The sequence below is a fragment of the Lissotriton vulgaris genome, chromosome 7 (genome assembly GCF_964263255.1).
Source record: "Lissotriton vulgaris chromosome 7, aLisVul1.2, whole genome shotgun sequence".
NCBI classification, from domain to species: domain Eukaryota; kingdom Metazoa; phylum Chordata; class Amphibia; order Caudata; family Salamandridae; genus Lissotriton; species Lissotriton vulgaris.
Window position 1 is genome coordinate 701749906 of NC_141695.1, and position 25783 is coordinate 701775688.

At 49.0% G+C, this 25783-nt stretch overlaps 1 protein-coding gene across 2 annotated transcripts in view; it reads left to right on the top strand.

The window, feature by feature from the left end:
- Positions 1-25783, top strand: part of HELZ (helicase with zinc finger) — a 1742088-nt gene that overhangs the window by 1527965 nt on the left and 188340 nt on the right. For both annotated transcript variants that reach the window (XM_086930935.1, XM_086930936.1), the window contains exon 30: positions 17865-18375. In XM_086930935.1, coding sequence (XP_086787061.1) covers positions 17865-18375 — 511 coding nt within the window. The remainder of the gene's footprint in view (positions 1-17864; positions 18376-25783) is intronic.

A 25783-nucleotide genomic window follows, 5' to 3' on the forward strand; every position in this document is an offset into this window, starting at 1 on the left:
CCCTCCTTTTTCTCCTGGTGCACGCAGGGATGCCCGTCTTTAAGTCTTGTGGAACGTGCCGCCGTAATATGTCGGTGGCGGACCCCCACAATGTGTGCCTCTACTGCCTGGAGACAGATCAAGACTTCCGGGCCTGCCAGGGCTGTCAAGCTATTGCCCCGAAAGCCTTGCGGGAGCGTCGTCGGAAATTGCTGGAGGTTCGGCATTCGTCACTCCGCCGCTCTGGATCCAGGCGTCGTTTCTGCGACCGCTCGCGGGACCGGAGCCGTCGCTCCTCGGGTTCCTAGTCTTCGCCTTCGGATTCCGGTAAGCTATGCCATAAAAAGAAGTCGAAGAAGCTTTTTCGCTCTCTGATGTTCCCCCCCGTCGCTCCTCGGAGGCGGACGAGGGGGACAGGGGCTCCACCCCTGCGGCTCCCCTGAAGCCTGGGAGTGCCTCGGCCTACCCTCCATATCCGGGTCCGTCGGCGACTCACAAACAAATGCAAGAATTTCTTACTGCCATGGACCGCCTTTTTTGGCCCTGGGCTCCCTCCGGTGCGCCTTCGGGCTTCGCGGTCCCGTGTCCAGATCCTGCTTGCCCGGCAGCTCCACCACTGCTCCAGAGCCACAGGATCCTACGCCGCTGGCTCCAGCCCGACGCCACGAGGTGCAGCGCTGCCGGTTCCGGCCCGGCACCGCCCTCCGCTCCATCTCCGGCGCCGCACTGGGTGACTTTTATCCCACCCCTTCCCCAGTTCCTGGACCACTTTGTTCCGGCCTGGGATCCAAATTGAGAGGCGGCGCCGTTCCCGACGCCGTTCGTCCCGACTCCGGCTCTGCCGCCGCGACCGACTCCTTCTATGCCAGAGGTGGATGATGACTGGGACGGGTCCGAGGACCCACTTGCCCGTCAATGTGATTCCGAGCAAGATTAGGTGGACGACCTGGAAGACACAGGCGAACTCGATGTCTCTTCTGACCCGGGGTTTGCCTCTCCTCCACCTACTATGGAGGAGGGTGCTTCCTACACCATGGTGCTCCGGCGGACTGCGGAGGCTCTCAATCTCGACCTCCCTACGGTGACCCTCAAAACCAACCTCCTTACAGAGGTGCTCCAGACAGCGTCTATTTCGTCGGAGCTGCTGCTTCCCTTCAATGAGGCCCTTACCGAAGTCCTCTTGAGCACTTGGTTGCGGCCGGCCACAGGGGCACCAGTGGATTAGAATGTCGCCGGGCGTCCCTGCCCGGCACCTGGTGATCCCGCCTTCCTGACCACACTCCCTACACCTGAGAGCCTGATCATTTAGGCCTCGACGTTGCAGAGTGCCTTTCCCACAGCTCCGCCGGAAAAGGAGGCTAAAAGGCTGAAACAATTTGGTAAGAGGTTGTTCTCCTCAGCCAGCTTAGGGCTGGGGTCGGTTAACACCGCCTGCTTGTTGGGCTGGTACTCCCACGCAGTGTGGGATTCCTTTTCTCAGGTCTTGCCTCAGTGTTCTGAGGAGGTCCAGGCTATCCCTTCCCAAGCAATTGCTGAGGGTAAGGATGCGACTAAGTTTGCCATCAGGTGTGGTTTGGACACGGCTGATTCGTTAGGCAGGGCAATTTCCACGACTGTGGCGTTGCGGCGCCACACCTGGCACACCTGGTTGCGTTCGACTTGGTTCTCTCCAGATGTCCAGGGCTCGCTCATGGACATGCCTTTTGATGGCTCCCGCCTCTTTGGCGATGAGGCCGACAGTGCACTGGAGCTATTTAAGGACTCACGGGCCACGGCCAAGTCCTTGGGTCATTCTACGAAGAACCCTGCCACTCCTGGGTTTCGTTCCTTTCATGGCCAGGGCAGAGGCACCCAGGCATGCTCCTCCAACAATTCTGTGCGCAACCAGCCTCAGCGCGGCCGTGGCTTCCGCAGGGGCGGGTCTGGGAACCAGCGTGCGGGTCAGTCCACCTCGACCCCCGCTGTTTCCACCTCCAAGCCTTCCTAATCCTCGGTTCAGGGAGCAGGGTCCACCACCACCTACACCACTGGCGTGAAATTACATCGGACAAGTGGGTGCTGCAGATAATCTGCAAGGGTTATTCCCTTCCCTTTTAGTCCTCACCTCCAGCCTTGCCGCCTCAGTGCCACCGCATGTTGGGGAATCATTTGGTTCTTATCCAACAGGAAGTCACAGCCCTCTTGGCCAAGGGGGCCATCGTGTGCGTTCCCGGGTGTTTGTTATTTCCACTACTTTCTGGTCCCCAAGAAGGCAACCGGAAGGAGAAGTTCAAGATGCTGACTCTGGCTCAGGTCCTGGCTGCCCTAGACCCTGGAGACTGGATGGTAGCTTTGGACTTGCAGGACGCTTATTTTCACATCCCCGTCCTGCCAGCCCACCAGTGTTACCTGCAGTTCACGGTAGGCCAGGAGCATTTTCAGTTTGCGGTGCTCCGCTTCGGCCTTACGAGCGCCCCTCGGGTGTTCACGAAGGTGATGACGGTGGTCGCGCCTCACCTGCGCAGATCGGGGGTGTCAGGCTTCCCCTACCTTGACGACTGGTTGTTGAAGGCGGGCTCGCCCCAAGCACTCGTCGGCCACCTTCAGACTAGGGCCGACCTCCTGCAGTCGCTGGGATTCTCCATCAACGTGCCAAAGTCGCACCTGAGTCCCTCTTAGAAGCTCCCCTTCATCGGAGCGGTCCTGGATTCGAGGCTGTTTCGGGTTTATTCTCCCGAGCAGCGAGTCTGTGATATTCAGGATTTGATTCTTATCTTTCGGCCTCTATCCTGGGTTTGTCAGGATGGCCCTACAGCTCCCGGCCTGATGACCTCCTGCATCCTGCTGGTGACACATGCCAGATGGAATATGCGGGCTCTACAGTGGGACCTGACGTTCCAGTGGGCGCAGCATCAGGGTAACCTGTCCGATCATGTCCAGATCTCGGAGGGCACTGCTCAACAGTTGCAGTGGTGGGTCACGAATCAGGATTGGGTCAGTGGCAGATTCCTCTCCCTTCCCCAACCTGAGCACACAGTGGTGACGGATGCGTCCCTCTTGGGATGGGGTAGCCACTTGGGAGAGGCGGTGATCAGAGGCCTTTGGTCGCCGGCGGAGTCCCGGCTCCATATCAACCTTTAAGAGCTGCGGGCGATCCGACTTGCACTGAAGGCATTCCTTCCCTCTGTCCGGGGAAGCGTAGTGCAGGTGTTCAAGGACAACACCACCGCCATGTGGTATTGCAACAAACAGTGCAGGTGGGGTCCGGGATTCTATGTCGGGAGGCTCTGCGCCTCTGGACATGGCTGGAACATCAAGGCATTACCTTGGTGGTTCAACACCTGGCAGGCGACAGTTGACACCTTTCGATCTTCCTCCTGAAGTCTGTGATGTCATTCTGGCAGCCAGGCGTCCCTCTACAAAGACGGTATACGCCTGCAGGTGGACCAAGTTTGTGGCATGATGCACAGCAAAGGCTATGGATCCACTTTCTGCCCCGCTTTCCGAGGTTCTTTTGTTCCTTATTTCGTTAGCCCAGTAGGGCTCTGCTCTGGGCACTATCAAAGGTTATCTTTCGGCTATTTCCGCCTTTCTATGGCTTCCTGATCAGCCTTCTCTTTTTAAGTCCCCGGTTGTGAACCGTTTTTTAAAAGGTATTACGCACACGTTCCCTCCGGTGCAGTTTATAATGCCTCCGTGGGACTTAAACCTTGTCTTGATGTTTCTGGTGTGCGCTCCCTTCGAGCCCCTTCATAACTGTCCTTTGCGTCTTCTCACTCTTAAGACGGCTTTCCTGGTAGCTATCACCTCTGCCCGAAGAGTGAGTGAGCTCCAGAGTCTTTCCTCTAAACCTCCTTTCCTTTCTATTCATCCGGACAAGGTGGTTCTTAGGACCCGTCCTTCTTTCTTGCCAAAGGTTGTCACGCCCTTCCACATCGGGCAGACCATCACTTTGCCCACCTTCTTCCCGCCTCCGCATCCTTCCAGAGAGGAAAAAAAGACTCCACCGTCTGTACCCAAAATGTGCGCTCTCCTTCTACCTGTTCCAGGTGGATGACCAGCTCTTTGTTGGCTATGTGGGCGCCAAAAAAGGTCGGGCCTGCACAAACAGACGATTTCTTGTGGGTCATTCTCTGCATCAAGGCCTGTTATTCGTTGGCTAAGAAGGAGCCTCCTGTGGGGTTGCATGCCCATTCCACCAGGGCAACGGCAGCCACTACTGCCTTGGGATGCGGAGTTCCCTTGCAGGATATTTGTCAGGCAGCTGCATGGGCCTCGCTGCACGTGTTTACCAAGCACTACTGCCTTGACAGTCAAGTCCGGAGGGATGGCTACTTTGCCCGTTCTGTGCTTCACGACTTTTTGGTGTAATCTTGTTCGCAGACCCACCACCGGGGTTGGTATTGCTGGGGTATCTATTCTAAGCTAAGGAATCTATCACTAATGTGTCTCTTTCAGCTGCACAAGTTACTATGTGTGTAACAATATATCTATAAGAGACATTAGTTAGTGATAGATTCATTACCGCCCACCCATCTTCCCCGTTCTGCGAACTGATTACTAGGGTTAAGGTCATCCCCTTTTAGGGCCCAAGTTTTATGCACCAATGGTCAGTATCTTGCATGGCTCTGCGTTCCTGGCGCGGATAGTCATGTCCAGAACTGACGTCAGCGCGCATGGTTGGCGCCTAAGTACTCTTGTGACGTCATCTCAGCACTTACGACGCCAGTGACGGATCCGGAGCCGCAGGACGCCACCTACTGCAGCGCAGGGGTACTGCTAAGAAAAACTTTCCGGATCCAGTCTGATGCCTCGGGATATTCGAAGGTAAGAAATCTATCACTAACTAACATCTCTTACAGATATATTGTTACACAAGTAGTAACTTGTGCTTTAGAGCCAACGTTACATGAGCCCTTACTGCCATTTAATGATTCCCTCACTTATTTTTTGATGGCAAAATGGTTCAAATCTTGTTCTTACTCACTAGTCAACCAGCCTTTAATGTAGCCCGGTGACTTAAACCTGCGTCAGGTGATTCAGACTTTTATTCCAAGCACCTTACACATGAAAGTCACATTGAGCCAGATTCCGTTAGCAAGATCAATTCTTAACCAATTCTCCGGTTAGGAGCTCCCAAGAAGATTGACACTTGGTAAAGAATGTTTTCTTCTGCAGCAGTGGCCCTAAGGTGAATAAATGTAGTTTGTTAGCTGGGCAGGTACACACATGCTCTGCGGGACATGGCCACCAAGATCTTGTCAGCGGTCAGGAGGACCTCTGAGCTTCTCTGGCACAGAAGACACATGATGGACACAGTGCTGTGTAGAATATAGTTCATGCCTGTAGGAAAGTGGATATCTGACTATGGTTACCCCCAACTTTTTGCCTGGTGTTTGGCTAGTTTTTCGACTTAGTTGACCTGGGGCCCTGCTGTTCAGGACCCCAGGCCCACTGCTCTCTGTAAAATGGATTCCATGTACCTTAGGTGCATAACCAATTGGATACTGAGTCACCTTATCAGTCCCTGTACAGTGTACCTCAGGTACCCAGGGCCTAGGTGTACCCAGGGCCTACCAGGGGCTGCAGCATGTATTATGCCACCCCTGGCTGGCCATCCAAATCTGACACAACTGGCTGCACGACAGCTGGGGCAAGGTGGTGTAATCACCCTTTGCTTTAGATATAGTATCCCTATATCTAACCCTAAAATGGACACATATATTCCTATCAGTCACTCCTATGGCAGGCCTTATCAATCCTGAAGGCAGAGTGCTTGAAATTATGTGAGATGGTGCTCTGGCATGAGCTGAGCCCGTTTGCAGCTTGCGGAACCAAGTCCTAATAGCTGTTCCATGATAACGCTATACCATATACTCTTAAGTGTATTATGATCCTCGCGGTCAAATGCTAACTTTGGTATAGCATTATCAAAACATGTCGAGTAAGGTGTCATACGAATTGGAATACTACCCCCTCGCCAATTCTGGCGACGGGGGTAGCATTCCACCCTTCTAGAGGGACACAACATGTATTTAACTGTGAACCCCGGTTAAAGTTAACTCGAGCCTCAGCATCACAAAATGGATGCTGCCACCACAGACACAAGTCTGACCTCCTGCTGCTGGGAGTCCTTCCAGCGAGGGAGGCTCGGACAAAGGGTTTCCTGCCTTGGGAGGTGCTAGCACCACCCCAAACAGGATTTTGTGTATTAGGTAGGACAGGGCTGAAAGGAATGAGGCATGCCTGGGGCACACAAGGTGTCCCTGTGCATATGCCGGTCTAAACCAGTTCCTGGGGCACTCCAGCCCCAGAGCTGGCGCAAGACCGGACAAAGGAAAGGGGGTGTAACCACCCCCCTTCCTGATCCCACCCAGAGGAGGGGCATAGTCGTAGTGCAGCCCCCTTTAGGAGAATAAAGGTAGGAGCTGGTCCCATTCCAAATTAGATTATCCAGATCAACTTCACAAGAAGAAACTCTGGACCTCGACGTTCTGCTCCACAGAAGACAGAAGGAATCTCCCTTGTGGGCAAGGAGTGTCCACCCTGCATCTGCAGGCACCATCAGCGTACCGCGACTTCCCTTTGTCGTCTTCCTACAAAGGATCCAGACTTCAGAGCCCGACGAGACCCGGATCCCCAGACCTCTCAGACCTCTACCTACAACTCCAGCGCAGCTGAGACCCGTGGGTGCGACGAGACACGTGGGACCGGCCATCTTGAAAGAAGCAGCACTTTGCTCCAGCACGACTCCTGAGGTATCCTCATCCAAGTGCTCTGGGGACTGAGAAGCACCGACCCCGAGCAGCTCCTGCACCGAAGATCAGCCCTCCAGCATCCACGAGATCTGCGTGGGGCCCTTCTGCTTGCCTGCTGCTCGACGCGTTGTCTGGTCACTTGCCGGCTGGCTTGTGGCCTCCTAGACGACGAACTCTGACAACTTTGCTGCTGGTCTGGTTGCTCCAGACTGGCCCTTGCTCCCTTCCAAAAGAGGAGCACCCCGGACCCTCCTGGTCCACCCCAGAGGCCGTTTCCACTCACCGCGTGGGTTGCCTTTGCCAAGGCCTGTTGAACCCGAATCCGGAGACGACACCGCCGACAGCGAGAGCCTGCGTGGGGCAGCTCGTGCCTCCATCCTGGTCGTGGAAGACACCACCTGGTCCACGTGGCTGCAGAGACAAGCTTCCACCTTCACCTGATCGTGACGACGACATCTCGTTCCACTCCTGGTTCTACTCCGGTCACTGGCTAGTGACTTTGAACATTGTCCCCTCTGCTTTCAGGTTCCTCTCTTCACCAATCCACCCTTGGATTGCACCGGACATCTTTCTCCTGGTCGCCTGCAGCATCTTTCTTCAAGGCTCCATAGACTTCGACGCGGAAACCTGACACGACTTCGCACCTATGCACCCGCAGCCTGTGGGTGAGGTAACACGAGCATTTCGGTGCTCAGGGGTAGCTCCACTATCCTAGTGTCCAGTTCCATTGTCGTTTCAGTCCTATCTAGTCAGGAACGTCCGTACTCACCTTTTCTTTAAACTGTACCATCCATAGACGTTTGTACGCATCTCGCGTGTGAGTTCACACTCTGCACACGCGCTCCGTGGGCCTCCTATTACCTACCTCAAGTTAGTATAGCGTGGTCCCAGCAATCCTACAACCTCTGGACAGCTCCATTCCTTTAATTGACTTTCACATTCCACTTACTTAGTATATGGTTTGTCGTGCCCCTAGGGCACCATTGTAAATCGTGCAACGTAAGCGTATTTTTCCTAAGAGTTTGTCATGTGCTTAGCCCTCTGACCTCATAAAGATTTCAGAGGTGTATGTTAGTTAATAAATAACTGTTTATTTTCATAGCAACCTGTGTGGTGTCCTTTTCATTTGGTATTCAAAGGTTATATGTGGTAAAACAGCTGGCTTCACATGCCATAAAGAGTTTAGCCTAAAGACTGCTTTTGTCCACGCTACTAGGATAGCTGGTCTATAAGGTTGACTTACAACCAATCACCATAAGGGTTGTTTGGACTGATACAAGGTGATCACTAGAACTAGTGAGCATCATATATCAGGCCAACTTCTCACAATGCCAGCCTGCGGATTGCATTGATGGCACTTTTAACACTAGTATCATGCTTGGAAGGCACACATGGAGGCGGTTGACTAGATTTTCTGGCAATATGCAAGCATTCTTAATGGATGTTCTCTTTGATGGGTCCACTCTTCAGAAAAAAATAACCCTATGCGCTGTAAAGATTTAGGTACAGTCAAGCCACTGCACACTCTTTGTGGTCATAGGCAGGGCTCGAGTCGGGGTACCACGCGGGTGGATGGTGTCCCCCCACTTATTTTACCTGGTAGACGCCGTCCCCCCTGCCAAACAGCTGGACTTCACTCGTTGGCCTTTCTGGGACTCGGAGCTCACAGCACGCTGCTCATACGCTGACTTCTCAGATGCAATTGCATCTAAGGGGTGAGCAAGGGGAGGCAATGAGCCCGTTGGTGCAAGCCACCTTTCGTGATGTCACTTTCTGTTGTGACGTCACTTCCGGTGCCAACGTCCCCCCACTGTTTTTTTTAGGACTTGTGCCCTGGTTATAGGCGATATCCACACAGTTTTCCAGTTAATTCAGAAAACTTAGAGGCTGCTCCAGGTGGCTTACCAACCAGGGGTACAGCAGTCAGTCCAGACCTTTCAAGGCTGCGGATGTGGCAACAACAAACACCCCCAGGGCAGCAACGACAACAGACCTCCAATTCCTCCTCCCCTGCTGCAGCAGCTACAGAGTTGCAGTAGGTTATACTCAGTGACTCATGCCAGGCTGGTGGGAGGAAGGATTTAACATTTCCTTTCTAGAAGGAGCCACGTTCTCTCAGAGAAATGGATCTGGGGATGAACTTTTGAGTAGTACTTGACAATCCTAATGAAGAAGATAAATCTTTTATTCTTCAAGGGTGACATTAAAATAGGTGCCAGACTCTGAGAAAGGTGATGGATGATATATTGCTTCTTCCTCATGCTTAAAAAAGAACAAGGGGCCTCAAATCTAGCGTCTTCCTGCAGAAGGATAAATTCAAGAATCTTACACTGGCTCAAGTTCTATCTGTTCTAAAACCAGGAGACATGGTGTTGTCCTTGGATTTACAAAGCATGCATTTTCTTATACCCTTCCTGAAGTTTCACAGGCATTTCAGTTTTCCCTGCTCCCCTTCATCCTTACCTCTGTTACTTGGTGTTCTCAAAAGTGATGGGGGTGGTTGCTGTCCATCTTTGGACGTTTGGAAGTACATGTTGAATGGCTGCTGAAGGTGGACTGGTCAGAGCCTGTTGTGAATCACTTCCAGACAAAAGCAAACCTTTTAACTTTGTTGGGGTTCTCAATCAAGCAGCCAGAGCCACACCTGAATCCCTTACAGAGAATTCCATGTATTTAGGTGGTATTGGGCATGGTGATCAATGCTTTTCTCCACTGCAGTGAAAGCAGAATATTCAAGATATGATCCTCATGTTTCGGGATCTGTCCTGGATCTTATAAGGATGGCTCTGAGGCTTCGTGGTCACTTCCTATTCTCATGCACCCTACTTATCATGTACACCAGATGACACATCAGGGCCCTGCAGTGGAGCCTGAGGTCCCAGTGGACCTAACTTCAAGGCTGGCTCTCCAACACCCTACTGGTCATGCAAGAGACGGTTCAGGATCTGTGATGGTGCCTGATGAACGCAAATCTTACCCAAGGCAGTCCACTGTTCCTCCCTCACCCAGAGCTCCTGGTGGGTGGTGACCGATGTGTTGCTGCTGCGTTGGGATGCCACCTGGGGAACATGAAGATCAGTGGCCTGTAAGCTTCAGCTGAAAGTAGACTCCATATCAGCCTGATAGAGCAGCTGGTAATCTGTTTGGCTCTTAAATGTTTCCTGCTGTCTATCAAAGGGTAGCTGATATAGGCAGTCAACACTAATTATACATGGTACTGAAACAAGCAGGAAAGAGTGTGGCCGTGGGCCCTGTGCCAGGAAGCTCTATGCATCTGGAACTGGCCGAAACAGAACATATTCTGGTCACCAATGACCTAGGAAAGTCTTTGAATGAAGAGCAGACAAACTGAGCAGGAGTTATGTGTTGAGACCACAAGTGACCTCTCCACCCCAGGGTTGTGCAGGGCATCCTCCGTCATTGGGAAGATCCCTGGTTAGATCTGTTCACCACTTTCAAGAATACATGTGTCAGCAATTTGCAGGCTTGTCTTTCCTCCACTCACTTATTAGTGCAAGCACTTGGGCTATTATGGGAGAGACTGCTCTACGCATTGCCACTGCTACCCCTCCTGCCTTGTGTAGTGATGGGGATGTGGAAGGACTGGGGCCACATCATCTAGATTGCCTCAGACTGCACGAGAGTGGGAATGGTACCCCAAACTCCTCAGTCTGAGCAGTTACCTTCCGATACGGCTACAACTTTGGGAACACCTCCTTGTTTCAGCAACAAGGTATGGTTCTGCACTTAATTCTCCGCAACCTACAACTATGTGTGTAGATTGAACAGCAACAGTTAAATGCATTTGATTTGCCAATTGAGGTGGTGGATATCTTCCTTGCTGCCAGGTGCCCTTCTGCACATTAGATTTGCCAATTGAGGTGGTGGATATCATCCTTGCTGTCAGATGCCCTTCTACAATGTTCATTTTTGCAGGGCGCTGGGCTAAATTTGTTTTGTGGTGCTCAAACAATCCATCCTTCACAGGCCAAACTTTCTAATGTTCTTTTGTTTTTCCTTTTGTTGGCCCGCAGGGCCTTGCTGTTGGTACAGTGAAGGATTACTTGTTGGCACTGCTGGCCTTTTTGTGTTAACGGACCAACCAGTCTTGTTTAAATCACCAGTTGTTAGTTGTTTCATCAAAGGTTTGACACGCATGTTTCTTTTCAAACCATTTGTGATGTCTCGATGGGACTGCAACATGGTTTTGACATTCTTGATGTGCACACCCTTGAATCCTATGCATGGCTGCTTCTTAAGGCTCTTGATGTTGAAAACAGTGTTCTTTATCCCCATTATGGCAACCCGCCCTGTGAGTGAACTACAGGTGCTGTCTGTTTAAACATACTGCACTACCTTCTTTCAAGACAAGTTTGAGCTAAGAACTAGGGCAGCCTTCCTTCCTAAAGTTGTGAAACCCTTCAATGTTGGTCAATTGATCACTTTGAGTGAAAAAAATCTCATAAAAAGACCTATAAACTGAACGTATGAGCCACCCACACCAAATAAGAGAATATCTGGGGAATCACTTAAAAAAAATGTGGATATGATTGTGGTCTATGAGACCACCGTCAGCAAAGAAGGCTGACGTCTGGTCATCGACTGCTGACGTCGGTTCTTCTTTTTTCCGCGCCAGCAAGTGCAGATCCGGGAAGAGCCTACCCGTTGTCATTTTTTGACTAATTTTTTGGACATTTTTGTCTATCTTTTTCGAGTCGACTCGACTCCTGGTGCCGGTGGGGATGACCGGGGTCAAGCAGTGTGACGCCTGTCACCGACTGATGTCGGTTACCGACCCCCACCGCCGGTGTCTTTACTGTTTGGGGGCTGACCACGATGACAAGTTGTGTCCCGACTGCCAGGCCTTGATTTCGAAGGCAAGGCGGGAGCGTTCCCGTAAGCTACTCGAGCTCCGGCAGTCTGAGCCAAGTCCTCGCACTCGGGTAAGTCGAGGTATGGCAAAAAGAAGTCGAAGAAACACCATCGTTCTTCAACCTCCCCTCGCCGGTTGCGCGACTCGGCCGAGGGTTCAGGTGGCGCCGCTTTCGTGGCTCCGGCGGAGCCCACGCAGTCGCATCCAGCCCCACACCCTCCGGTCCCTGGGCTCTGTGCGACTCCGGAGCTTTTTCAAGACTTCCTCGTGGCCATGAGGACTCTTTCCGCCGTCGAGACCTGCCGGCGCACCTTCGCACCCCGCGGGTTCGACTGGGGATCCTAGCCCTGGGTTGGCGGGGACTTCGGCCTCGGCGCCACCGGGGACTTTGCTAGCAAACTTTTGTTTTTTGCCCCTTTCGTGGCCACGGAAGGGGCACCCCGCACGTTCGTCCAGCCACAGGCCGCAGAACCAACCCCAACAGGGTCACGGACATGCATGGGGACAGAGAGCCGGTCAGTCCACATCTGCTCCTGCATCACCTGCCTCAAAGCCTTCCTTGTCCGAGCTTTCAAGCCCATTCCACGCCAGTGGGAGGCAGAGTTTGCCATCACCTGCTCCACTGGCGTACCATCACTTCGGACAGGTGGGTCCTGCAAATCATCTGAAGTGGCTACTCCCTCCCCTCAAGAAGACCCCTCCAGCCATGCCACTGCAGTACCACCGCATGTCGGGGGATCACTTGCAACTTCTGCAGGAGGAAGTTATGGCCCTCTTGGCCAAGGGGGCCATCGAGCACTCCATATCAACCTTCTGGAGCTGCGGGCGATCCGACTTGCACTGAAGGCATTCCTTCTCTCTGTGCTGTTAAGTGTAGTGCAGGGTTTAATGGGCAACACCACCGCCATGTGGTATTGCACCAAAGAGGGCGGGGTGGGGTCGTGGACCCTGTGCCCGGAGGCTCTGCGCCTCTGGACATAGCTGAAACTTCAGGGCATCACTCTGGCAGGTTCTCTGAACGCCAGGGCAGACGAACTCCGCCTTCGGTGCATGATGGATCACGAGTGGCGTCTGAGCTCGGACGTGGCGCAAGGTCTCATTCAGCAGTGGGGATAGCCTTGGTTAGATCTATTCGCCACCGGAGGGAACGCGCAATGTCATCAGTTCTAAGCGTCGGAATTTCCATAGCTGCACACGCTCGGAGACGCTTTTCGTCGCGAGTAGAGTTGCACTCTCTTACACGCCTTTCCGCCTATACCACTTCTGCCCAGAGTGCTGAAGAAGATCAGGCGCGATCGGGCCCAAGTCATCCTTGTGGCTCCGGATTAGGCACGAAGATACTGGTATCCTGAACTACTCAGTCTGTCAATCGATCCCCCGATTCGTCTGCTCTTCAGGAGGACCTTCTGTCGCAGCAACAGGGGACGATCCTCCACCCGAACCTATCCAGCCTCCACCTACATGCGTGGAGATTGAGCGGCGACTGTTGATGCCATTTGACTTGCCTCCTGAAGTCTGTGATGTCATTCTGGCAGCCAGCCGTCCCTCCACTAAAACGGTATATGCCTGCAGGTGGAATACATTTGTGGCATGGTGCACAGCAAAGGCTGTGGATCCCCTTTCCGCCCCTCTTTCTGAGGTTCTCCTCTTTCTTCTTTCCCTAGCCCAGCAGGGCTCTGCTCTGGGCACCATCAAGGGATATCTTTCAGCTGTTTCAGCCTTCTTGAGGCTTCCTGATCATCCTTCTCTTTTCAAGTCCCCTGTTGTAAATAGATTCTTGAAAAGGCTTTACTCTCATGTTTCCTCCTGTTCCCTTTGTAATGCCTCAGTGGGACTTGAATCTGGTGTTAACCTATCTGATGTGTGCTCCCTTTGAGCTACTTCATAACTGTCCTCTTCTTCTTCTGACTCTCAAGACTGATTTCCTGGTTGCCATCACCTCTGCCAGAAGAGTAAGTGAGCTCCAGGCTCTTTCTTCTAAGCCTCCTGTCCTCTCTGTCAATCCGGACAAGGTTGTTCTGAGGACTCGTCCTTCTTTTCTACCCAAGGTGGTTACTGCCCTTCACATCTGCCAGACCATTACCTTGCCCACCTTCTTTCCGCCTCCGCATCCTTCGAAAGAGGAAGAGAGGGTCCACCGTCTGGACCCAAAACGTGTGCTTTCCTTTTACCTAAACCGCACACAACAGTTCCGGGTGGACGACAAACTTTTTGTTGGCTACGTGGGCGCTAAGAAGGGACAGGCGGTGGGTCCTTTTGTGCATCAAGATCTGTTAATCCTTGGCTAAAAAGGATCCTCCTGAGGGGCTGCGTGCCCATTCCACTCGGACCACGGCGGCTACTACTGCATTTGTCGGGCAGCTACTTGGGCCTCCCTGCACACGTTCGCCAAGCATTACTGCCTGGACAGCCAAGTCTGGAGAGACGGCTTCTTTGGCCGTTCAGTTCTCCAGGACTGTCTGGTGTGATTTTGGTTTGCAGACCCACCACCAGGGTTGGTATTGCTGGGGTATCTATTCTAAGGTAAGGAATCTAACACTAGCGTGTTTCTTTCAGATGCACAAGTTACTTACCTTCGGTTTCAATATATCTGTAAGAAACATTAGTTAGTATTAGATTCCTTACCGCCTCACCCATCCTCCCCGTTCTGCGAACCGATATCTAGGGTTAAGAACATCCCTTTCAGGGTCCTCGTTTCATGGCACCAGTGTCGGTTTCTTGCATGGCTCTGCGTTCCTGGCGTGGAAAGCTATGTACAGAAGTGGCGTGCGAGAGCGGCGTCGAAGTACTCCAGCGTAGGCATCCCGGCGATCACAACGCCGACGACAGACGCGGAGCCGCAGACGAAGCCTACCGACCCACAGGGGTACTGCTGACGAAAACTTTCAAGATCCAGTCTGACACCTGGGGATATTCTAAGGTAAGGAATCTAACACTAACTAATGTTTCTTACAGATATATTGTTACCGAAGTTAAGTAACTTGTGCATCAAGACTGATCGGGCCCAAGTCTTTCTATTGGCTTCGGATTGGGCTAGGAGGGTGCGGTGTACAGAAGTTCTAGGCCTACACATCAGTTTTCCAATCAAGCTGCTGCTTCGAGAGGATCTACTGCCAGAGCAGGAGGGCACGGTTCTGCACTTGGGTTTCCGCAATTTGTACCTCCATAATCTATACCTCCATGCGTGAAGATTGAGTGGCAGCAGCTAGTTCCTTTCAGTCTTTTTCCTGAGGTGGTGGTTGTTATTCTGACAAAGCAAACACAAGGAGATGATGGACAGAGCGCTGAAACTTTTCAGACACTCACTCCCAGTCACAGATCATCGTTGAATCCATAATCGTTCTTTAGCTCACTTCACCATCCCAGTTCAGACCCACCCATATTCAAATCAGTGTTGGCCCTGTTCGTATGGGCATACCCTGCAAACTTAGGGCGAACTAAGAGCAAACAAAGAGATGATGGAGGGAGCGCTGAAACTTTTCAGACACTCCCCTCCAGTCACAAATCTGGGTTGAATCCGTCATCGTTCTTTAGTTCACTGAGGCCCAGGGCCAAGACTGATTTGCATATGGCAGGGTATGCCCAGACATGGGCCCCTTGCTCACTTTGCCACTGGATTCAAGCAGCCTAGCTGAAGAGGGGGTTAACTTGAAACCGGTCCCTGGGTGCTTGTTTCCGATCCTGTAAAGTCCTGGCTTGGCACCTCGGGTTGGAATGTTCCATGAGGCACAGGGTCAAGCCTGATTTGCATATGGCTGGGTCTGAACTGGGGTGGCGAAGGGAGCTAAAGAACGATGATGGATTAAACCCAAATCTGTCACTGGGGGTGAGTGTCTTAAAAGTTTCAGTGCTCCATCTATCATCTCCTTGTGTTTGCTTTGTTATTATGGCAGTCAGGTGCCTGTTTACAAAATCAGTGTGCAGACGGACAGTTTTTTGGCTTGGTGCAATATTCACTAGATTGTCCCATTACAAGCAAGCAGTCTTAATGTTGTTGTTTGTTTTGTCTTTGGTACTGCTAAAGGCTATTTGACAGCTCTTTCAGCATTTTTAAAGTTGCCCAATCAGTCTTTTATGTTTAAATCACCCGTTGTAATGAGATTTCTTTAAGGTTTACAACATAGGTTTCCGCCAAAGTCTTTTGAGATGCCACAGTGAGACTTAAATTTGGTTCTTAATTTTTTATTATCTGCTCCATTTGAGCCAATGCAGAGTTGTCTACTACATCTCTTAGAGCTGAAAACTGCGTTTCTGGTTGCAATATCATCCGCTCATTGAATGAGTGATCTGCAAACACACTAGGTCCAGCTGCCTTACACAACATTTTTTCTAGATCAACTGTTGTTGTGGAGTGGAGGTGCGTTTCAGTCGAAAGTGGTTAACACCTTTCCATGTCGCTCAGGCTATACCCTTCCGACTTTTGTTTCCGTGCATCCCAACTTGAAAGAGAAGGAGAGATTCTATAATTTGGACCCAAGAGAGCCCTCATTTCTAGATTGATTGTGCCAAAGACCATGGGGCCGATTAACTCGTTGTAGGCCTCTTTGGAGCAAAGGAAGGCAAGGAATTGGCGAAATGCACCATCTCTAGGTGAATAGTCATCTGCATTAAATTCTGCTATTTCCTAGCTAAGAAATAGCCACCTGAAGTTTTAAGGGCTCATTCGAGTTGAGCCAAGGCTGCTGTTACTGCACTAGCATGCGGAGGCCTAACCTTGATATCTGTCCGGCTGCTACATGGGCATCAGTGCACACTTTCATGAAGCAGTCACAAAGCACTTGACAGTCTGGTCTGTTAGGATGAACATTTCCCTGATTTGGTCCAGCAGGACTTTTTAGTCTGAGCCATTCCACAGACCTATCACTTGGGGGATGTACTGCTTTGATATCTAGTTACAAGGTGAGGAATCTGCGATTAGAAGTAACCATCAGAAGAATAAGTAATTACCTTCAGTAGCACTCTTATCTTGAGGATACTCTAACTGCAGATTTCTCACCGTCCTTCCACCTCCCCACTCTGTTTATTGGAACTATTTCAATTTAAAAAGGGCCCCGATTAGAGTTCTGCACACTTGTCAAGCCAGTGAGTTTGCAGATGGTCTCTGTATCTGAGGGTGCGGACAAGCCTTTTAAAGCAACTGATGTCAGCATGCTTCGGAAGTGCTTATATGAGCTGCTGCTCATCATTTTCGGAGCGGAGCAGTTTTGGTGCAGAGCCGCATCACGCTACTTACCGGCACGAAGTACTGAACATTCACAAGGTTAGAAATCTGCAGTTAGGTAGCATATCCACCAGTAAGAGCATTACCAAAGGTAAGTAACTTGTTTGTCAACACAGAGGTTATCCAGATGGCTCGCCCGCAGCAGTGGGGTATTTTGGGGGTGGGGTGGGGGCAGGCAGGAGTCTTATCTATCAACTACCACCTTTCCCTCGCCCCAAGAGCAAGTCGACCATCGGCCGCAAATTCCCGCAGTATAAATTGGTTATGCACTGGCTAGAAAAGATCCTGCTCTTGGAATTAAGGCCAATTCTACCCAAGAGAGGGTTGCTTCTTCAGCCCCCTGGAGGAGGATGCCTACCTTTGGCCTTTACCAGGAGACCACATGGGTATCATATACTTCTTGGCTTGGCAGGATGGCTGTCTTGCTGTTTTTCTCAAGCCCTCTGTTTTTCTGCATTAACAATCTTCAGAAAAAAATTGTTCTATAAGTGTGAGGTACTTTAATCTAGAAAATGTATTCTGATTTATATTGCTTCTTTCCACAGTTTAGTTACCGCTTTCTCTCCTCATCTTCCCTGAGGATTGATATCGTTTTTCGGTAATGTTTTTTCTTTTTGGGTGATGTTTTTTAGCTACCACGTTTTCCTGGTCCCTCTTGTGTAGAGACCTTAGGTAGCTGAGATCATGGAAGGGGGCAGTGAGTGCTTTTACCAGGTACTAAATTGCATTTGTTTTGTCATCATTGCGCTTTGGCAGTGATGTGGCTGGATATTTTGAGATATTTCTAAATGAATAATCTGTATGAAGATCTTCATCAAACACTAACTAAAGTAAGTAGCTTGTTGATTTGTCTAAGAAATAATGTATATTTCTCATCGTAAGTTTGAGTCAACATTTACTTGCTCATGTTGAAATATATCAAAACGATAGTTTCATTTTCTAGTGTTTTCATGATGGTCACCTGATACTACTAAGTCTCATTGTTGGTGTATTCAGCTCAAAATTGCATAGATTTTAGTTGAACTATTGTCTGCTCTTTTTTTTTTCCTCATAGGTTACAAGATTTCCTAAGGGAACTGTCACATCGTGAGCATAGCGAAAACCGGGAACTAGGAGAAATGCCACCACCTCAATCAAGACTGTTGCAATACAGGCAGGTGCAACCTAGAAGTCCACCAGCACTCCCTTCTCCTTCATCTAACTCCAGTCATAGTGGCCATTTTCCCAACTTCACTGAAAACAGCAGAGACCTTGAAATGCCAAGCACACCAGTGTTTCAACATCTGCCTCAGCTTTACAATTCCCCTTACCCCATGCCATCTGGACACATAACCCCACCCCCACTGAAGTATCTACAACCCGATGGATCATGGACATATGCTAACCTGCAGCACAATCATTTACTACAGCAGGCTTTTCATTATAACATGCCTCCGTGGCAGCATAGACCACAGCAGAACCATTTTGTACAAATGCAAAATCATCAACATCCAGTTGGTCAGGAGCCATTTCATCCACTATCATCTCGAGCAGTATCTGCTTCTTCGCTCCACAGCCTAGAAGAGGTGAGTAATTAAACATAAATGTTGACTGCCGATAAGCATTGTCTCTGATGATTTCTTCATATTACAAATGACTGACCTAACGCTTTGGAGAGCTGTCTTGCAAGTGGATTTGGTACAATTGTAACCAGTCTGTCTCCAGAACACATAATTTTGCCAGGACACTCTGGAGTCTCTTTAATTTAGTAACAATTGTAAACACCAGCTTGAATTCTGATACAGACTAAAATTGTCATGGGTGATTCACGCCACCTTCTGTCTTTGACCACCAGCTTCCGTAACATGATCCTGTTTTGTTGCCCTGGACAGACACAGTAGTAGTCTGTGCACCTACTTTCAACTAAATTACGCTGTGTCCAGCGCATACACTAACTCGTCGACCCTAAATTTGAGCGTCAGCTGCAGACAGCACAACTCTGAAAAAGAGTGGTGTTTGCAGTTCATGCACTAGTTCATACTTTTCCAAGTTGCTGTATACTGAGCAATTTAATTGAAAAAAGGTGCACGAGATCGTGACACAGTCCCAGTGCTGGAGGTACAGCACATGCCCAGTGTAGATCTGCTTGGAAGACTCCTTCCTTGCTCTCATAGTATCATCTTTGTAGTGTAAATTGTGCCGGTCTGCCCACTGACCCGTATCAAAGGTTAAGTCCGCTGAAATGCAACAGTGCGGCAAGCAGCACTGCGACCAAACTCAGCCGCACTACCAGGACACCAGCAGCATTCTGTGATTTCTTGACATCTCTGCCGCCATGAAAGTTCACCAAACTAAATGAAGCTTGGTATTGCCCCAAGAATATTAATCTAAAGGCTCGCTCCCCTAAGGGTATCAGTAGTATGTCTAAGAGAGACGAGGGTGACTGGCCCTAGACGTGAGAGATTCCGTGCCCATCAGGAGACGGGGGAGGGGACAGAATACGTGTGGGGGGTGGAGGGAGGGAGGTGGGAAGTTGGGAGAGTTATTTGTTTAATCCAATGGAACTGTTGAAGAAGGAAATGGGCACACAGCCGATCTGTAATGCAAAATAAGACGGTGTAATATGTTGACAACATACAATGCAGACGGGTTGAAACATTACAGGATGCGTGTCTTACTGATTGCTCTGTAGAGATGGGAAGTTATGAACAGAGGAGAAAAACAGAAAATCAAGCTGTTGAAATGATAAAAATGATTGTACTGATATGTCTCCTGCACTACAGCTGTGAATAAAGAGTTAAAAAAAAAGTAGTATGTCTAAGAGGAAGAGGTCCCTAAAGGTGGCCTGAAGGCTAAGGTAGACTACATGTGGCTCTGAATGATTGCTAAGGTACTGATTTATGCTGTGTATGTGCTCTCAGCAAGAAGGGGGAAAAAGTGTACTTTACTTCTATGAACCCACGCAACTGCTGTGATATAGCAGTTGCGGGGGTTTGTAGGAATAAAGTGGCCGAGAAGAGGCAAACACTCTTTATGATGACTGTGAGAAGTTGGCCTGATATATGATGCTCACTAATTCTAGTGATCACCTTGTATCGGTCCAAACAAACCCTTATGGTGATTGGTTGTAAGTCAACCTTATAGACCAGCTATCCTAATGGTAGCATAGACAAAGCAGTCCTAGGCTAAACTCTTATGGCATGTGAAGCCAGCTGTTTTACCACATATAACCCCTTGAAAACCAAATGAAAGGACACCACACAGGTAGTTATGAAAATAAACAAGATATCTATTAACTAACAAACACCTATGAACTCTTTGAGATCAGAGGGCTAAGCACATGACAAGACTCTTAAGAAAAATACGATAAGTTGCACAAATTACAATGGTGCCATAGGGGCACGACAAACCATATACTAAGTAATTGGTATAAGGAAATCGATAGAAGGAATGGAGCTGTCCAGAGGCTGTAGGATCGCTGGGACTACACTATCCTAACCTGAGGTAAGTAATAGGGGGCCCACGGGACGCATGTGCAGAGTGTGAACTCACACACAAGATGCGTAGCAAAGTCAATGGACAGTACAATTTACGAAAAGGTAAGTATTAGACAGTTCCGACTACCTGGTACTAAAACGACTGGAAATCTGGACACTAGGAAAGTCAATCTACCCTTGAGCACCGAAATGCTCTTGTTACCTCACCCACGGGCTGCGGGTGCATAGGTGTCAAAGTGTGTTGGGTTTCCGCGTTGAAGTCTATGGAGCCTGGAAGAAAAGATGCTGCAGGCGGCCAGAAGGAAGATGTCCGGAGCGACCCAAGGGTGGATCGAGGAAGATGAAGACCTGAAAGCAGAGGGGACAATGTTCACAGTCACTAGCCAGTGACCGGAGTGGAACCAGGAAGGAACCAGATGCTGTCGTCGCAATCAGGTGAAGAGTGGACGCTTGACTCTGCAGCCACGTGGACCAGGTGGTGTCTTCGACGACCAGGATGGAGGCACGAGCTGTCCCACGCAGGCTCTCGCTGTCGGCGTTGTTGGTTCCGGATTCGGCGTCAACAGACCTTGGCAAAGGCAACCCACGCAGTGAGTGGAAAAGGCGTCTGGTGCGGACCAGGAGGGTCCGGGGTGCTTCTCCTTTGCAGGGAAGCAGGGGCCAGTCTGGAGCAACCAGACCAGCGGTGTGGATTTCAAGGATCGTCGTCTAGGAGGCAACTGGCCAGCCGGCAAGTGACCAGACAACGCGTCGAGCAGCAATCAAGTAAAAGGGCCCCACACAGATCTCGTGGATGCTGGAGGACTGATCTTCTGTGCAGGAGCTGCTTGGGGCTGGGGCTTCTCAATCCCCAAAGCACTTTATCGAGGATGCCTCTGAAGTCGTGCTGGAAGCGAAGTGCAGTTTCTCCAAGATGGCCGGTCCCACGTGTCTCGTCGCACCCACGGATCTCAGCTGTGCTGCAGATGTAGGTAGAGGTCGGAGCGGTCTGAGAGTCCGGGTCTCGTCGGGCTCTAAAGTCTGGATCCACTCGGTAAGACGACAAAGTGAACCGCTAGGACGCTTGATGGTGCCTGCTTGTGCAGGGTGGTCACTCCTTGGCCACAAGGGAGATTTCTTCAGTCTTCTGTGGAGCAGAACGTCGAAGTCAAGAGTTTCTTCTTGTAGAGTTTCAAATCAGGATTAATCTATTTTGGAATGGGACCAGCTACTACCTTTATTCTCCTAAAGGGGGCTGTACTATGACTAGGTCCCTCCTATGGGTGGGACCAGGAAGGGGGTGGTTACACCCCCTATCCTTTGTCCGGTTTTGCGCCAGAGCTGGGACTGGAGTGCCCCAGCAACTGGTTTGAACCGGTGTATGCACAGGGCACCTTGTGTGCCCCAGGCATGTTTCATTCCTTTCAGGCCTGTCCTACCTAATACACAAAATCCTGTCTGGGGTGGTGCTAGCACCTCCCAAGGCAGGAAACCCTTTGTCCAGGCCTCCCTCGCTGGAAGGACTCCCAGCAGCAGGAGGTCAGACTTGTGTCTGTGGTGGCAGCATCCATTTTGTGATGCTGAGGCTCGAGTTAACTTTAACCTGGGTTCAAATTTACATACATGTCGTGTCCCTCTAGAAGGGTGGAATGCTACCCCTGTCGCCAGAACTGGCGAGAGGATAGTATTCCAATTCGTATGACACCTTATTCGACATGTTTTGATAATGCTATGCCAAAGTTAGCAATAACCACGAGGATTATAATGCACGTAAGAGTACATGGTATAGCGTTATCATGGAAACAGCTAAAGGGCTTGGTTCCGAAAGCTGCAGACAGGCTCAGCTCATGCTAGAGCACCATCTCACATAATTCCAAGCACTCTGCCTCCAGGATTGTTAAGGCCTGCCATAGGAGTGACTTATAGGAGGATATGTGTCCATTTTAGGGTTAGATATAGAGATACTATATCTAAAGCAAAGGGTGTTTACACCACCTTGCCCCAGCTGATTGATCAGCCAGTTGTGTCAGATTTGGATGGCCAGCCAGGGGTGGCATAATACATGCTGCAGCCCCTGGTAGGCCTTGGGTTCACTTATGCCCTGGGTACCTATGGTACACTGTACAAGGACTTACAAGAGTGGCCCAATACCAATTGGTAAATGCACCTAGTGTTCCTTGTGGAACAAGTTTCTCAATTGAACGTATTTTAAGTACAAATTCCAAATTAGCACCTAGAACCCGTTTGTTCCTAAAGACAGACCGGGAATTCTAAGTTTTAAAACCCTGAAGATTTTATTTCCAGAATGTTTGTTTTACAGTAATTGATTAAAATACTCCATATTAATTTATTAATAAAGTAGAGTGCAAAGCTCAGTTAAATTACAGAAATCAGTTGGAGAACTCAGTAAAGGTAATTTCAGCAAAATACAAAGTCTAAAATGGGAGAAATCCCACATGGATTCACCTCCAATGATCAGTAGGAAAGGCGCTCTCTCACTTTTAAACAGAGCACCTTTTTATATGGTTCTGTTCACAGGATTTCATACATGCATTACAACTGTATACGTGTCTCATGTTTTAAACCAATCGGAATTGAAGCAAAGCAGAACAGTTGTAAGTCAATAATTTAGAAATTCTCTCCTAATTTAACAACATAAAGCTTCTCACAAGCACCACCTGTAGATGCACCCTTGAATGAATACAATTTACTTAGAACAGGTGTGAAGGTCACTGTCCTTCCCTCTGAAACACACTAAAACATTATGCTACTGAGACATAGAAAAACAAATGTATCCAGGTGATACGATATGAGTCGCGACAGTAAACGTTACAAACAAGATAGAGTATGAAGCCCAAGATCATAATGATAGGCGCTTTTCATTAGCTTTCATAAAAACAGCTTTATTAGTGTCATGAATGAGAGTTAGGACATCCAGTGGCTGCTGATCAAACTGTGAATAACAACAAATGAAGGGTGCTGACCTATTTCCCTCCCGGTGTATTGATGATGTAAAGTCTTTAAGCCACCTAAAGCTGTTTGTATAAGACCTTCAAACACACATGGATATTTGGTTATACAAGCTCTCTGTTGGTGCTTAAATTCATGTTAAAATAATGTATAAACAGTACAGGTATAGAGGAAATTCCATTGATGAACAACCACCAAGTTTAGCCTATTTATGGTCAGAAAGAGCCTATCTGGTAGGTATGTATAACATACATCTAGTGGGAAAAAAAACTGGTGTTGCAGAGGTGGTGTCTCTCAACCATGAAAGATAGATTTGAGAAAAAGTATTTTTGCAGGTTAAGGAGGCTTCCAGTCTCGGGGATAGAGGGCGATGTCGCCTGCACTTATTATAGAATTAGGAAAGTGCAATACCGTGCAGGTTATTGCCAAAACAAAGAATTGAGCCATGCAGGTTCTAACACAGCCATGTATGTGATTTAACGATCGGAGAAACATGGTCTCACTAAATGATCCTGGCTAGCACGTATGTCTCACTGTTCTGGCGAAAATGCTGCACTCTGGATAAAAAGGGCGTTCTTAATTAAAAACTTCTGTCATCGTCAGCTATAGGCATCGTGTTTACATTAATTACAGTAATAGGCTGTTCTTTGTGATACCAGTATCCAGACCTATGAACGGCGACCCTCTGTTGTCTTCCACTTAAGACTTGGAGTGTATTGTCTGGTGCTTGTGGTCAAAGTGATTAACTGCGACCATAACTGGGCTAGACATTATTCTTGACACAATTAATTTGGCTTCTCCGTCTTGCTGCAGCAAGCACAGATGACAGATGTTTACTTTGATATTGTATCTCTTGACTAAGAGTATTGAAATCATACATAATGTGTGCTGATGGTATCAGATGTTATATTTATTTGAAGAACAGGAGTGTATCTGTTCAGAATAAAATCTTTAGGAATAATTGTTTGGGGTGCTCCGTTTTTGAAGCCTGTGAGATCAAAATGTGCGAGATAGCAAGATATTATCCATAAGTATTAACTAGTCTAAATCCCTGATATTCATCAAAACATCTGGCTCTTTGTGTTGGTAACAAATAAAGCTCTGCAGGCAAGCTTTAGAATTTAAGGTTATATTTCTTTCTACGCTCAGTGCAAGGCAGAGATAAAGAAACTGCAAATGCCTTTGTCTCACATCACTTCGCTGCATTCAGTTTGTCTTACTCTGCGCACTGTAAGCCTTCAGTTTTGAAACACTTGGGCACCTGACACAAAAGCGGTATCTGTGTTTTATATGCTTTTTTTTTTGCTCAAACTATATATGGATTAAGGGGCACATGGAACAGTCATCTCTTGTGGGAGAAAACAGTGGTTCGTAGACGTTAATTAGGATTGCAGTGTTGATTAGCTTCTCGTAATTTTTTAATAATTTTCTCTCACTAGAGTTGCATATGTTTGTTGAGCACTTTAAAGGTGGCTTGTCTAGTCCTTCCTTTACATCTATGTGATGATGTTTTAGATTTTGACGGTGCCGACCTACTGTCTTTCTGCACCATTGTGCCTTCTTGGCGCTTTAGTGGGACAGTCATTCTTGCCTTTTCCGCTTCTTCCAGTGGGCCCTGCATTCAGTTCTACCTCTCCTCCCTGGAGGATGTGATGGTTCTTGTGTTCCTTGTCCCTCTTTCGGGCACAGTCTGTCCCTGCGGAGTGTTGGATAGTTCTCCAGTATTAGGGGTGTCTTTCATAGATTCACATGCTTGAATATCCCCCGTCGTCGGAGTGGGAGTCCCACGGTAAATAAAATAGCAATAATATATACTATATATATATATATATATATATGTAACATAAAACCTGAAATATGTAATAGAAAAAAGGCATAACAAGCCTACACATATTTCTACATAGGAATGCATGGAAAAGGAAAAAAAACATTTGCAGTCTATCATTGTCATTATGTTGGTCCAAACTACAGCCAATCAGGCGCCAGCAACCCTCTAGAACCTTCTCCTCAGAGCTCAGCACCTCAGATTTTCTACCGCACGTCGTGTGAAGGGAGTCTCCCTGAGCTCTGCTCAGTTTTTTTCTTCAATTTTCTTCTTCTTAATATCACAGTTTTGTACTGTCTTCTTACATGAAGTCTATGTTCAGACCCTGTGTCACTTGTAGGAAACTGTGACCTTTTCCTGTGAACCCTCATGAAGAGTATATGGAAACACTCTGCTTGTCTCTGACATGGTAAGAGGAGAAGGGGTTGTTCTTGTGCTTAGACTGTACCCCCCTTCTGATGTGGGAGGAATTTTTGTTGTTTGTCCTGCACGTTCACGTTTTAAGTGATGCTTCTCCTCTACTTCACCAGCTGAAGTAACATCACAATTAAGGGGTCTCTGGCCTTCTTTGAGTCTGCCTCCCACATCTACGCCCACGAGATTTACTCTCAGGCGTCTAGACTCACACTGCGCACTTTTCTACGTGAAAATGTGCCAGCTTGTCGACGATACGGTCTATGTATCCTCTGACGACAATCTTTGCCATCACTTTTGCTCTGCAGC